The 13,810-nt window shown below is 37.4% G+C and overlaps 4 protein-coding genes and 1 long non-coding RNA gene across 10 annotated transcripts; 3 read left to right on the top strand and 2 right to left on the bottom strand.

The window, feature by feature from the left end:
- Positions 1–3: 3 nt before the first annotated feature.
- On the bottom strand, positions 4–2,208 carry LOC104729498 (uncharacterized). Of its 4 annotated transcripts, none has more exons than XM_087477693.1 (6): positions 1,931–2,144; positions 1,537–1,690; positions 1,393–1,451; positions 1,027–1,322; positions 759–934; positions 4–656 (listed from the first exon to the last, which is right to left on the bottom strand). In XM_087477693.1, the coding sequence occupies exons 4-6, from the start codon at positions 1,152–1,154 to the stop codon at positions 55–57; spliced, it is 906 nt and encodes a 301-aa protein (XP_087333819.1). In that variant the 5' UTR covers positions 1,155–1,322; positions 1,393–1,451; positions 1,537–1,690; positions 1,931–2,144; the 3' UTR covers positions 4–54. The 4 variants fall into 4 exon arrangements, with proteins under 4 accessions (XP_087333819.1, XP_087333820.1, XP_010446742.2 ...); XM_087477694.1 differs by having other exon boundaries at positions 1,537–1,685; positions 1,931–2,134; XM_010448440.2 differs by having other exon boundaries at positions 1,393–1,690; positions 1,931–2,208.
- A 486-nt stretch (positions 2,209–2,694) lies between these two features.
- LOC104729501 (uncharacterized) lies at positions 2,695–3,955 on the top strand. The gene is made up of 2 exons (XR_758279.2): positions 2,695–2,871; positions 3,412–3,955. It is a non-coding gene; the product is annotated as an uncharacterized LOC104729501 (long non-coding RNA).
- Positions 3,956–5,827: 1,872 nt separating this feature from the next.
- On the top strand, positions 5,828–7,814 carry LOC104729502 (BES1/BZR1 homolog protein 2-like). 3 transcript variants are annotated; one of them, XR_015573951.1, is made up of 3 exons: positions 5,828–6,214; positions 6,585–7,466; positions 7,584–7,814. XR_015573951.1 is itself a non-coding variant. In XM_087477695.1 (2 exons), exons 1-2 carry the CDS (start codon positions 5,954–5,956, stop codon positions 7,308–7,310), a joined length of 987 nt encoding a protein of 328 aa, XP_087333821.1. In that variant the 5' UTR covers positions 5,828–5,953; the 3' UTR covers positions 7,311–7,814. The 3 variants fall into 3 exon arrangements, 1 of the variants encoding a protein (XP_087333821.1); XR_015573950.1 differs by having other exon boundaries at positions 5,829–6,214; positions 6,585–7,456; XM_087477695.1 differs by having other exon boundaries at positions 6,585–7,814.
- A 678-nt stretch (positions 7,815–8,492) lies between these two features.
- On the top strand, positions 8,493–10,234 carry LOC104733115 (UDP-glycosyltransferase 72C1). The gene has a single exon (XM_010452727.3). The coding sequence runs from the start codon at positions 8,493–8,495 to the stop codon at positions 9,876–9,878; it is 1,386 nt and encodes a 461-aa protein (XP_010451029.1). The 3' UTR covers positions 9,879–10,234.
- Positions 9,913–13,781, bottom strand: LOC104729503 (aminopeptidase P1). Its single transcript, XM_010448444.2, has 15 exons — positions 13,464–13,781; positions 13,199–13,262; positions 12,962–13,101; positions 12,465–12,872; positions 12,101–12,373; positions 11,920–12,006; positions 11,759–11,823; positions 11,583–11,649; positions 11,313–11,447; positions 11,135–11,215; positions 10,984–11,038; positions 10,762–10,866; positions 10,579–10,650; positions 10,365–10,489; positions 9,913–10,281 (listed from the first exon to the last, which is right to left on the bottom strand). Exons 1-15 carry the CDS (start codon positions 13,557–13,559, stop codon positions 10,114–10,116), a joined length of 1,941 nt encoding a protein of 646 aa, XP_010446746.1. The 5' UTR covers positions 13,560–13,781; the 3' UTR covers positions 9,913–10,113.
- Between the last annotated feature and the right edge of the window lie 29 nt (positions 13,782–13,810).

Here is a 13,810-nt window from a genome sequence, read left to right on the forward strand (position 1 = left end):
TGCTATCAAAATCGTCTGTGGTATTAAAAGAATCACAACACGAGCTCATATCTCTCAGATCATTTCAGTTTCTTTAGAGTTTGCGGTTTTTGCGTTTTCCCGATCTTTTTGAAAAACGAAATGCAAGGGAGTGTAACATAGACAACATAGTCCAAATGGAACAGCCATCATCGACAAAAGCCCCTTTGAAAGCGCATCAGCCTCACGAACAGAGGAACCTTTCAAAGGATCAATACCTCTTGCGTCGTACCCAAACATCTTCTCAGACAAAATCCCAACCAAAGGCGCAGCAAAAGATGAGAATGACCCTTCGAAAGCACGGTCAAATGCGTAGATCATAGTACGGTGCTTAGGAGGAACAACTTCAGCAAACATGGGTGCATTAACTGCTGATCCGCACCAAGTTATGGTAAGACCCATCAAGAAGAGAGTTACTGAGAAGATTGAGTAGTTACTTGTGGTTTGTGGGATTACTTTCAGAAGAATAATTGAGAATGGGATTCCCATGAATGCACTGAACTGCGCACACATCACTCTTCCGGAATTTGGATATATCCGTGCCATTTTATCCGCGACTATCCCTCCCATTAACGTTCCTATCGCTCCTCCCGTTGCAAATACCCCAAGCAAAGCCGCAGTCTGGTTATGATCAAAACCTAAAAAAACAAACAATAAAAAGGCGGTTTTACATTAAAGATCTCGGTTCTTGATCAGTAATGTATGTTCAAGGTTTTTGTAGGAATTGCCATATTTATTACCAATAAGCTCAAACCACATTGTCAGGAAAACCATTGCGGTCCATGGAAACGAACCAACAATTCCTTGCACGACGATTATCTGAAAGGTAGGTACTTTAACGACTGATTTTGCAGCTGCCCATGAATCATTCCAAACCGAAGTTGTTGAATTTCTCTTACGAACCATTAGTTCCTCTCTACAATAATTACAAGCAAAAAATAGAAACTCATCAGCCTTTTAGTCCTTTGTCTTACAGATAAGATGACAATGTTGTTGAGATCACATTACCGATCAGCGTTCTTTCTCGGATCAACAACGAAGAGAAAGACAAGTAACCCGATCAATGCGCTAAGCGTAGCCATCATGATGAAAGCGCAACGCCATCCAGGTATGCCCCAAAACTGAGAACCAGCCATAACAGTTGCTACAACACCTCCTCCTATACCACCAATTGTACCAATGAGGTTCAACAAACCAAAACCAGCTCCTCTGGCACCATCCTTATAACTATCTGCGATGAAAGATTGAAGTGCTGGTATAACAATTGCCAATCCAAACCCATTCACTGCTCTCCATATAGCAACCTAAAATCACAAGATCCCCAAAAATATTAATCTGAACTTCAAAATATTAAAACAAAAAAGATGAAAGTACCTGAGTGAAGTAGTTGCTGGCTCCAACTGCAGCAGTTGAAAGAGCCCAACAGAAAGTACCTATTGCAAGAACAATGGGACGATCATAGGTAATGACAAGAACTCCAGCTAATGGCGAAGCAAGTCCTTGAACAAAGTTTCTTACGAATGTTAAGTAGCCTAAATCTGATGGTCCTGCGTTAAATGCTTCACTCACTTCTTTATAAACCGATGGCAATAGATTCTCGTCTGCTCGTTCCATGATCGCAGCTAAGTTTATTAGAATCAGTGATATCGAAACACCCAAAAACGTTCCTGTTCTGTTCAAGAAACAGAGACATAATAAAGATTCAGAAGTCAGAACCATACATAGAGACAATGAAACAGTAGAGTTAAAATCATCTTTTCGTGATTACAAAACACAACACAACACCATCAAGAAAAAGAAACAAAACTAAACCGATTAAAACAGATCTACGAGACAATCTCAAAAAAAACCCTAGATTCTTAAATCGAATAAAGATAAAACTGAAAAGGCAAAAAGTCAAAAGGGAACTTACTTTATCTTCATGTTGTTAGTACGATGATGGCGAGGGAGAAGAGACCGGAGAGAATTAAAAGCGACGGAGAAGAAACTGGAATGAGGTCGAGCACGACCCATCAAAACTTTCCCGATTAACCGGAGCCGGAGTTTGGTTTCTTTAAACTCGGATCTAAAAATACGTACGAGAAAGAATTACGATTGAAGACCCGCCGAATATTATTTTATTAATTAACAGTTTTGTTTTTAGATAATGTTTTCAATCTTGACGTCATGTTTTGGATAAGTCAAGTGGCCAATTAGTTTTTAATTAAGGAATCTACATTAAATTAGTATGATGTAGTAGTAAAAAGATCATTGGGCACGAATCGTTTAGCTTGGTGGGTGGGATGATCGTTACAGTTACAGGGTAAAGCGTTATGGTTACGTTACTCTTTTATTAAACGGACGGTTCACACATAAGTGCATAACCGGATTGTTTCACCTGATTTCAATTTTTCTATAACCCGGATCTCTACAGTACGGTTTATGTCGTCACCGGTCACGTCAATAGGAACGTTATGTAAAAAAGTTAAAAATTTGAACGTTACGGAACAGTAACTTTTTGTTTTTTTTTTTTGTTTTTAATTCTTAATCACCCAAACGGTAACTTATCTGACCGTTGCCGAACGGTAATTATTTCTATTTTTTTTCAATTATTTGATTCTTTCACTCAAAACGGTAACTTATTTGACCGTTAGATATAAAAATCTCTATATATACACCTCTCCGGTCCCTTCTTTCAGACATAACAAAAAAATCTTCTTACTTACTCTGAAACTCCTCTATTCAAATGTTCCAACACTCTCTGTTTTATTCTTGTGATGATCTGTTCTGCTTTATTACTCTCTCAAGCTTATCCCTGATTTTCTCATTCATCAAGCCGAGCGACTAACCATAAGAGACATATCACCCTGTAAGGTAACGTTTTTGGTCTGATTCTTTGTTTTCTTTGTTTAAACTACAACGTTCTCATAATTTTGCATATATTTTTTATGGAGTTTTCTAAAATAAATATTTGAGATATATATTTAGGACATCACAAAATACTCATTAGAACTATCATACGATGGGAGTTAAATAATGTTGTCGTTTTCAGTAATTTGCATGTATGTGTTAAGGAATGAAAACAAAGAAGTTATATAAAATGAATTCTAAAACTCCGTTTTGTTTGCTTTTTAGTTAATCTCTCGTGGGTCGTTTCTTTTGTTAGAGGACTCTTAAAAGTTTTATCTTAAAAAAAGAAGTATGTAATTTTGGACTTCATGTAATTTGTCACATGTATATTCTACTTTTATTTAGGCTCGATTTTTTTTTTTAAAAAAGGGCGTTATACAAGTCTATAATCTATATTTACTTTTATTTCGGCATAAGTATATTTCTGGATTAATAAACACAATGATGAACATATAAGTTACTGAAATTCTTAAAGGGTAATTAATTATTCGGCTGATTTTGCAGTTTATGAAGAACACTAACTCGAATGGAGTGTGTAAATGGGAAGGTGATCCACTCACTCACATTCAAATTGTTTGAAGGTCCAGACGGAGTAATGAGAATGCCATACTTTGATTTAGAGTATGAGATGTGTGACGTACGATTGCTTGTAAGAGATGTGATGATAGGTGTGTGTATGTGTATGTGCAAAAATGTGAAGTGTGTGACGTATGTATTTGTAAAGATGTGTATATGTACTTGTTGTATAGATGAATGTGTAGGATGTGGAGGTATAGAAATAGAATGATAGGGTGTATATAGATAAGATAAATGTATAGGGTGTGCATGTGGATGTGGACGGTATAGATGAATGTTTAGGGTGTAGGTGTGTGTATAGATGAGATAAATGTATATAGGGTGTATGGATGAGATATTATGATGTGCATGTGGATGTCATAGATGAAGGTTTAGGTTATAGGTGTGTGTATAGACGATATAAATGTATATAGGGTGATATAAATGTATATCGTGATTCGTGATAAATATATATATATATAGGGTGTGAAAATGTGGATGTCATAGATGAGAATGTTGAGGGTGCGCATAGATGAGATAAATGTATATAGGGGTATATCGTGATTCGTGATAAATATATATATAGGGTGTGAATATGTGGATGGTATAGAATGTGTAAGGTGAGCATGTGGATGTAAGATGAAATGATATCCCGCATCAAAACGAAAATTATCCACAACACCACCAATCGACCAGCCGTTTTACCGTTAGAGATATAATTAGTTGTTAGCTTGATTTTAGTAAATTTGGTAACAATCTAAAATACTAAAAAACAAAGTTTTGATGAGAGAAATTTATCCGTGTTAAAGAAGTTATTAAACCAAATCACTAATCAGAACCAATCCAAACTTTGAAAACAAACTTTTAAAGTTGCTCGAAATTTTGTACTACGATTAATATAAACAGTAAAACCATCCTTTGAGATGTTGAATAGTATTTGATTGGAAAGTCTTGTTCTATCGTTTCTAATGTTATTCATAGTACTACCGATATCTTTTTTAAGAATAGTGATGAATGATACATCCTCTGTTTCAAAATATAAGATGTTTTGAGTAAAATCACGAAGATTAAAAAATAACCATTTTTAAAAAAATTCAACTAATCATAAACAAAATAAAATAAAATAAATAATAAGAAAATATAAAATTAATCTAAAAATTACTTAAAAAGTTAAAGTTGAAAACATTATTTTATAAAACAAATAAAAACCTCTAAAATATCTTATATTATTATAAAATGGAAGGAGTAGTATTTTGTGTGTCAATTGCCAAAAAACAACCCGAAAGTTTTACATTGAACGCAATAAACACAAACATTGACCGATGCATTGAACAAATTAGAGAGTTAATGGACGCCGCACGATGAATTAGAAAAAAGAACAATTAAAGGTAAGATTAAATGTACGTGACCACGCCGTACAACTTGAGATTATGTTAAAGATTCTCCCCACGTGAATGATCTGATCCAAGCTCACTGACAGATTGGTTTTTTCTTGCATCACCACCGATTAATATTCTTATTAAGTTATAGTTGCATTTTTCTTGTCTTTTTATTTAATTTCGTACTTTTTTTGTTTTAGATTTGTGAATATGAATGAGAAGACGTGTTTCAAAATTCAATAGAATAAAGTAGTAGCACTAATAATATACTTCATAATAATTGTCCAAAAATTGAATAATATGATTGGGTATGCAATAATAATTATTTTTTTAATAAGATTGTGAAAATATAAGAAATGAGTAAAATAGGAGGTGTTAAATAATTAGTAGTATTAATGAGTTGGCTTAAAAAATAATAAGTGGCATGAGGAGGAGTGTCACCCAGCTGGGTGATTCTGCTTCCTGTCTTTTTGCTCACGCCTAACTGGAGCCGCACGTGCTCCGACCACGATGTCCAATATTTGTTGTTTGTTTCCCTAATCCTCTTTTTCTTTTTATTATACTATCAAGTTATCCTTATAATTTTTTTATTTTATAATAAATTGTTATAAAATTATTGAATCTCTACCAACATATAAGATAAAAAAGAAAATTGTGTGAATGAGTTGTACACCAATGCAAATTATTATCGTCTCCAGGTTTATTTTTCTCACTCATAACGCTTTTTGTGCCAAAAACAAAAAAATAAAACTCAAAATTAATACAGTATATAAAAAAGAAACGAAAGAAAAAAGAAAAGAAAAAGATACGAATTCAATGAACAAGAGAGGAAGGAGAGGGGGAAGGGGACCACAGCTCGTGCGTTACAATTAATTGGACACGTGTGTAAGCTGACTTCCAAACACACACAAAAATCCCACGTGTAGACACGGATCGCACGTGCGGAGACAAACGTAATTAAAATCGAAAAGAAAAAAAGTTACAAATAAAATTAAAACAAAGAAAAAGCTTTCTTCTTCTTCTTCATATCTCTCACGCTCTCTCTCCCTCCCTCGTGCGCTACTCTGACAAAGACTTCAGAGAGAGATTCAGATAACTTTTTTTTTTTCTCAATGGCGGCCGGAGGAATAGGAGGAGTAGGAGAAGGAGGAGGAGGAGGAGGATCATCGGGACGAACTCCGACATGGAAAGAAAGAGAGAACAATAAAAAGAGAGAGAGGAGAAGAAGAGCTATCACTGCTAAGATATACTCTGGTCTTAGAGCTCAAGGTAACTATAAACTTCCTAAACACTGCGATAACAACGAAGTTCTTAAAGCTCTTTGTCTCGAAGCTGGTTGGATCGTCGAAGACGACGGCACCACTTATCGCAAGGTACCTTCTATTAATCTCTCTTCTCCGATTTCAATTTTTTTTTTTTTATTATTAGATCGGAATCTCAAATTATTCAATAATTCGATTCATTTGAATTGCGATTTGGAATTGAGTTCTTACTGTTCGATTGGGTTGATTTTTCAAAATTTTCCCCAATTTTGGTTACTAACGATTTTGAAATCTCGTCTTCATGATTAGATCTGTATATAGATTTGTTTGGTTCTGCTTTAGATTTAGCTAATTCTATAGAACAATTAGTATGATTATTGCGAAATTTGGGGATTTCTCTTAGACTAGAGCTAAATCATTGACTTTATAGTCTTTAGAGTTACTAAAAATGGTTTGGTTCTTGAATTGGTGTGTAAAACAGGGTTTTAAGCCACCACCAGCAGCATCAGATATGTCAGGGACGACACCAACAAACTTCAGTACAAATTCATCAATCCAACCAAGTCCACAATCATCAGCTTTTCCAAGTCCTGCACCTTCTTACCACGGAAGTCCAGTCTCATCTTCCTTCCCTAGTCCATCACGTTACGACACTACTAACCCTTCTTCCTACCTACTCCTCCCTTTCCTACACAACATCGCTTCTTCTATTCCTGCAAACCTCCCACCTCTTAGGATATCCAACAGTGCGCCTGTGACTCCTCCTTTGTCTTCTCCCACTTCTCGTGGCTCAAAGCGGAAACTCACTTCAGAACAGTTATTATTACCAAATGGCGGCGGTGGGTCTTTACACGGGTTGAGGCATCCGCTTTTCGCTATCTCGGCTCCATCTAGTCCTACTCGTCGTGCTGGTCATCAAACACCACCTACTATACCTGAATGTGATGAGTCAGAGGAGGATTCGATCGAGGATTCAGGGAGGTGGATTAATTTTCAATCTACAGCTCCTACTTCACCAACGTTTAATCTTGTTAAGCAAACGTCGATGGTGATTGATATGAAAAGATCAGACTGGGGAATGAATGGGAGAGGTTCGGAGTTTGAGTTTGAGAATGGAACAGTTAAGCCATGGGAAGGTGAAATGATTCATGAAGTTGGCGTTGAAGATCTCGAACTCACTCTCGGTGGCACTAAAACCCGATGCTGAATAATAATCAAAACCATGAAGAAGTCAGTTTGACTATATATGGTGGTAAAAGAGATCAGTCAGTCTCCTTGTGACCATAACAGAGCAAATCTTCAGCATTGTACAGTACATTGGAGCCGGAGGAACTTGCAAGAAGGCTGAGGAAGGTCAAATAGGGTCGAACCTCTTAACATACCGTTTACATTTCACCGTTTATACTTCATTTGTCACTGTGATGATGATGCATTAAAATGTCCTTAGAGATATATATAATATGGGGTTTGTTGATCACAGGATAAAAGATTAGGTGATGATATAAAAGGAAAGCTCCACGAGCGGAAGATAATGGACCCCTACCATGTGGTCTGTCTTTTTATATTATTTGATGGGACCTAAACAACTAACTACTACTTCTAACAATTTGCACTTATATTATAATTTTTCTGTTTGTATTTTTAGTTTATACTATACACTATTGTTGTTATTATCGCATGTTGTATTAAAAACCTTTTTTTTTGTTCCCTATTTGTCGTGATTGGACGATACATGACAACATTTTCATTGCCCATTTGATGAGGGAACTACGAGATGACCCACGTTGGGTCCACGTGAGGCACTCGAGGCTGGGTTGCTTCTTTTCATATACTAGTTTGGGATCTAGTAAATATTTTTGACCAAAAGAAAATAATTGTTGATAATTCTTTTCATTTTCCTTTTGCTACTTTGGTGGTGCGACTAGCGATACGTCAGCTACAGGTCATGAGATTGCACTTCGTCGCTTTGTCCAAAATAAGGTAAAACAAACAAACACATCTTGATACATGTTTCTATGCCTGGCTCATCTCATCAAAACACCATCCTAACACGCAAAACAAACGACGACTCAAACACAACTAGTTCAAGCAATGAATAATAGCATTTGCTATATATATCAGGTCACTGTCTTAGTAGTTAGTACAAACGTTACATTTAGGGAAAAAAACAAATTAAATCAAATTTCAGTTCAATTAATAATGATTCCTAAGTATATGTTTATATAATTTGGGGTTACGAATTTCAATCCGTTTTAAATAATTTATTGCATTGAGATGTTCCTCCATTTCGATAACTGCAATCTCAATCTTCTCTATATATGATTCAACACATATCCATCCGTTCAATCACCAAACACAATTCTCACTTCACCAATTAAAGAAAGCAAAAATGACTATGGAACTTCATGGAGCTCTAGTTGCTAGTCCGGGTATGGGCCATTTCGTACCCATCTTAGAACTCGGCAGACATCTCCTGAACCACCACAGGTTCGACCGTATCACCGTCTTCCTAGTCACAGACGATGTCCCACGCTCAAAATCCCTACTTGGAAAATCGTTGACCGAAGCAGGTCCCAAATTCGTGATAAGGTTTATTCCACTTGATGTTTCGGGTCAAGACCTGAGTGGTTCACTTTTAACTAAACTAGCAGAGATGATGAGGATGGCATTACCGGATATCAGGTCTGCAATTATGGGGTTAGAGCCACGGCCTAGGGTTTTCGTTGTTGACTTGTTGGGCACAGAAGCTTTAGCTGTGGCTGAGGAGCTTGAGATCATGAAGAAACATGTTCTGGTTACTACCAGTGCTTGGTTTCTAGCTTTCACGGTTTATATGGCGAGTCTTGACAAGGGTACATTGTTTAAGCATCTGAGTAGCATAGGAGCATTGCCTATACCGGGATGCAGCCCGGTTAAGTTTGACAGGGTTGAAGATCCGAGTAAATATATTCGGGAACTCGCTGAGTCTAAGCGAATTGGAGCTGAGGTGATAACTGCAGATGGTGTGTTTGTGAATACGTGGCATAGTCTGGAGCCAATGACTATCGGATCTTTCATGGATCCAGAGAATCTTGGTCGGGTTATGAGAGGTGTCCCGGTTTACCCTGTTGGACCGCTGGTTAGAACTGCAGAACCGGGCTTAACGCACGGTGTACTGGACTGGCTTGACTTACAACCCAAAGAGTCAGTGGTTTATGTCTCTTTTGGAAGTGGTGGGGCACTAACCGCAGAGCAGACGAACGAGCTTGCTTACGGTTTGGAGCTGACCGGCCACAGGTTTGTTTGGGTCGTCAGACCACCAGCTGAAGACGACCCATCAGCATCAATGTTTGACAAAACCAAGAATGAGACAGAAACACTCGAATTCTTACCCAACGGGTTTCTAAACAGAACCAAAGATATTGGTTTGGTAGTCCGGACATGGGCTCCGCAAGAGGAGATCCTGGCACATGAATCTATTGGAGCGTTTGTGACTCACTGTGGATGGAACTCAGTTTTGGAGAGTATTGTGAACGGTGTGCCAATGGTAGCTTGGCCGTTATACTCAGAACAGAAGATGAACGCGTGGATGGTTTCAGAGGAGCTAAAGATTGCATCGCGGCTAAACGTTGCAGATGGGATTGTAAAGAAGGAAGAGATTGTTGAAATGGTAAAGAGAGTGATGGATCAAGAAAACGGAAAAAATATGAGAAAGAATGCCAAGGAACTGAAGAAGACAGCAGAAGAAGCTCTGAATCAGACACACATTCCATCTGCTTACTTCATCCAAAACTAATATGCAAAAAAATGACAATTTAAGAATAACAAAATCCATAAATGTAATGTTTTCTTTTATGCGCCAAGAAAATATAGAGAATGTTCAACTGTGAAGCTTGTAATAACAAAGACATGTGGTAGAGCTTTGAATGCAAACAAAGGAAATAGTAACGACTTGAATGTTTTGGGTTACTAGTGAGAGACGTGAAGAAGCCATTGATAAACATCTAATTAAAGATAACTTTGGGAGGGAACTAAGCCGATACACTTACAGGTTCGGTAGCTTTCTTGAGCCATTCCATTTCGGTCTGGTTCATAAACGGGGCCAAGATGTCTTTGCAATTCGAATGGTATGTGTTTAACCAATCGGTCTCTTCCCGTGTCAACTGGTCTAGATTGATAAGCTTCACTTGATACGGTGCCTAGAGAGAGAGAGATATAGAGTAACTCAGATATGCATGTTGATAAGAGAACCAGAAACAGTTAAGAGACAACGAGCAAGTACCCAAGTGATATGCTCGAATTGCAAGTATCCCTTGTCGCCAAAATTGAATTCAGTCTCAGCATCATTAACAACAAGCACATTCTCAAGCCTAATACCAAAGTTCCCGTCTTCATAGTAACCAGGTTCTACAAAATAACAAACAATCACCAGGCTCTTAGAATATGATCATGGTTCACCGAAAGGGAGAAATACCAAGCTTTTGTTGCACACGGACCATCTGTTACAGTCATGGTAGCTTGTAGAGGTACATTCCTAGCACTCGGTCTGAAACTGACTTGGTGAGGTCCTGCATAGTCCCAACACATAATTTCGCAGAGAGTTAGTTGATACTTAGAATTTCAAAAAGATTATTGTTATATAAGAAAGGGAGAACAAAAAGAGGTTTCTCATCACTTGCCTTCATGAACGCAAAGGTAAGAGCCGACTCCATGACCAGTACCATGTCGATAATCCAAACCATACTTCCACAACGGAGCTCGAGCAAGAATATCAAGAGTATAACCTGTAATTTCGGATGTAACCAATTTGACATATAACAGATCAATAGTTAAATTACTCTTCTTTCAACACGAAGTCTCAAGTTAGAAAGGAACTAAGTAACGGAGATCATAAGAGTTACCGTTTGTTCCTTTAGGAAACCGAGCATTTCCAAGTGCAACATGACCCTTGAGTACCTAAGATGCAGGACATTACATATATTAGCAAATTTGGTTATGCCAAATAAATATGACTACAGTCTTCATAAGGTTATCATCTATAAGTACACGTACTGCGGTATAGCACTCCTTTTCATGAGCTGAAGGTTTTCCAAAGTGGACTGTTCGGGTTATATCAGTTGTTCCATCAAGATACTGCACAAACGACATCAATATAAATATTTCAGAGCAAAGACTTAAAAATTAGATATAAGGGAAGCTTATAGTATATACTCAACCATTTGATACAAACCTGTGCTCCTGAATCACATAAGTAAATTTTGTTGGGGTCCATCTCGGCACATGCTTCTGGCTCTGGTGAATAATGGATAATAGCAGCATTCGAACCAACCGAAGATATAGTAGGAAAGCTTAAACCTCTAAAATGCTGCAACCACATGAAGAACAATAATGCGATTCACATATGAGTTGATTTGAAACAAAGCATTTGAACTTTTCAGATACTTACACAAACGAACGATAGAAGAAATAATTTTAACTTTTGTTAATATGTAAACATTACCTCTTTTGCAGCTCGAAGACTTTCTAGCTTATCGCTCACAGTCACTTCAGTAAGCTTAGAGGATTCTCTGTTTATTAATAATTCTCCATAAGCAAAACTCATTATGGAATGAACTATTGAAAAATGTAAAGCAAGATCTGGAAAAAAATATGCAAAGAGAGAAAGAAGATGCTTACGAAGGTTTCGTTTTGTTTGCTTCAGCTTCCAAGAAGTATCCAGAGGCTCCATAGAGCTCCTGCATCTGTGGTTTCACGAAGATGAATGTTCATAAAACAATCATCGATATCATAGTATTAAAGATTCAAAAAGTTATTAAATTTTTCTGTCTATTCAATACCTGTTTATCGAGCCAAACAAGGTACTGGACAACAGCTGCACCATCACGAACATGTGCCTTCTTGATCCCTTCGAGCTCAACCGGATTCTGACATAAGTGAGATGAAGCAATATATAAGTAAATCGAAACATGAATGAAACGCTAAGATAGGTCACCAATATCAAAGAGCATTCATGATTACCTTCAAGGCTTTTGAGAGGGATATAGGAGAAGGTTGCAGAAGAACCTTATCAGCATCCAATTTTGAATAAAGTGCATAACAGCACGAAGCAGGATCCACCCATAATCGATCAGGCTGGTCAGAATCAATCTCCATATCCTTTGTAGCCTCGGGTTGACCATTCTTAGAGGCAAATGAAGAAACAAGTCGATCTGAAGCAAGCAATGACACATCTGAGATCACATCTGTGTACTCCCTTACTTCTATACCGAGCCCTTTGAAATAAGCATTTGCCTTCACAACAACAAAAAGAATATTCAGAAGTTACAAAACAAGCTAAAAGCACAACTATGCATACTACCAAAAACAAAAACAGAAGCCTGACCTCATCAGATACTTTCTTTTTGTCAACATAGAGAAACGCAGAGTTGGTTGTAAGAATTGCAAACGCATGAACAACTGGACAATAAGCGACATCAGTTCCACGGATATTATAAAGCCAAGCAACCTCATCAAGAGCAGCGATGACCAAACCACGAGCACGCTCTTGCTTAAGCTTTGCCCTCAAATCTTCCAATTTATCAGAAACAGAACGGCCAGCAAACTCCAAGGGATGAACAACAACAGGACTCATCTCAGAAGGTGGACGAGTCTTCCAAACTTCGTCAACAAGATCAGTTGTTGTCGTGACCAGTTTCTGATTCTTCTTGGCAAATGATTTCCACCATCTATTCGCTGTATCTATCGAGACACACCATGAATCAACACCTATATTTGCCTCTTCAGGTAGATTCTACATTGATCCCAAAAACAAAACACAAACTTCAATGACACATCTCAAAAATTAATCATCAGCTACTGATTTGTAATGATATGACTCACATCTGACATCCAAACTTCAACAAGAGGATCTTCACCCATACGCATTAGCGTCCACTCGTCACTAAGCTGTTGCAATGCTTGCAAGAAGTATCGACCATCAGTCCAAAGCCTTGCTTCGTTCTTCGTGATTAGTGCCAAACCTATAATTCAAATTCAATTTCAAGTGTCTCATAATCTCGATCAAGGATTCAATAAACGATTTACGAATCTAAAAACAATACAAAAAACAGAACCGACCTGCACTTCCACTGAATCCAGACACGAACTCACGGCGTTTGTCTCGTGCTGAAACATACTCGCTCTGAAGTCGATGGTAAATTGGAAAAAAAAAACACGATTCGAATTAGTTACAATTTTAAAAATCGAAACTTTTTCATTCAAATCTATGAACAAAACATGATTAAGCAGTAGTTTAAGTAAAATCAAGTAATCAAAGATCGGATCATGAATCAAAAAAAAGGGTAATTCAATTCAATTCGATTCAAACAAAACAGAACAATACCTGGTGATAGTCTTCGGAAGGGACAACCAAAGCGTCAAGAGGAGGAGAGTGAGAGGCCATCAGTGACCTCAACGAAGAGAGAGTCTCGGCGGACATGGCTACGTTTTTAGAGTTGGAGAGAAGAATTATTTTGCCTGCTTCGGTATTTGATATGTCTCGAGGACGAAACACAGATGCAGCTGCAGATAATAAAAGTACAGACAAGACACAACAGTTGGTTATGTTTTGTACACAAGTTATTAACTTTACGTCTGCCGAGGAATCCTAATGGCTGACGCAACTATACCTAAATATATTTTTCCTATGTTTTAGCGATATTTGTGAATTATAGTATTTTCGTTAGAATA

The sequence above is a fragment of the Camelina sativa genome, chromosome 12 (genome assembly GCF_030686135.1).
Source record: "Camelina sativa cultivar CO46 ecotype springtype chromosome 12, ASM3068613v1".
NCBI lineage: Eukaryota > Viridiplantae > Streptophyta > Magnoliopsida > Brassicales > Brassicaceae > Camelina > Camelina sativa.

What these genes read in the sequence shown, in the direction of transcription:
- LOC104729498 (XM_010448440.2), bottom strand. Translation starts at nt 2,031, where the DNA reads ATGGGTCGTGCTCGACCTCATTCCAGTTTCTTCTCCGTCGCTTTTAAT. An exon ending in ACTAACAACATGAAGATAAA is followed by an intron (nt 1,691 to 1,930) that starts GTAAGTTCCCTT and finishes TTTCTTGAACAG; the next exon opens with AACAGGAACGTTTTTGGGTG. An exon ending in CCAGCAACTACTTCACTCAG is followed by an intron (nt 1,323 to 1,392) that starts GTACTTTCATCT and finishes TTGTGATTTTAG; the next exon opens with GTTGCTATATGGAGAGCAGT.
- LOC104729502 (XM_087477695.1), top strand. Translation starts at nt 5,954, where the DNA reads ATGGCGGCCGGAGGAATAGGAGGAGTAGGAGAAGGAGGAGGAGGAGGA. An exon ending in ACGGCACCACTTATCGCAAG is followed by an intron (nt 6,215 to 6,584) that starts GTACCTTCTATT and finishes TGTGTAAAACAG; the next exon opens with GGTTTTAAGCCACCACCAGC.
- LOC104733115 (XM_010452727.3), top strand. Translation starts at nt 8,493, where the DNA reads ATGACTATGGAACTTCATGGAGCTCTAGTTGCTAGTCCGGGTATGGGC.
- LOC104729503 (XM_010448444.2), bottom strand. Translation starts at nt 13,559, where the DNA reads ATGTCCGCCGAGACTCTCTCTTCGTTGAGGTCACTGATGGCCTCTCAC. An exon ending in GTTTCCTAAAGGAACAAACG is followed by an intron (nt 10,867 to 10,983) that starts GTAACTCTTATG and finishes CCGAAATTACAG; the next exon opens with GTTATACTCTTGATATTCTT. An exon ending in TTACCTTTGCGTTCATGAAG is followed by an intron (nt 10,651 to 10,761) that starts GCAAGTGATGAG and finishes GGGACTATGCAG; the next exon opens with GACCTCACCAAGTCAGTTTC.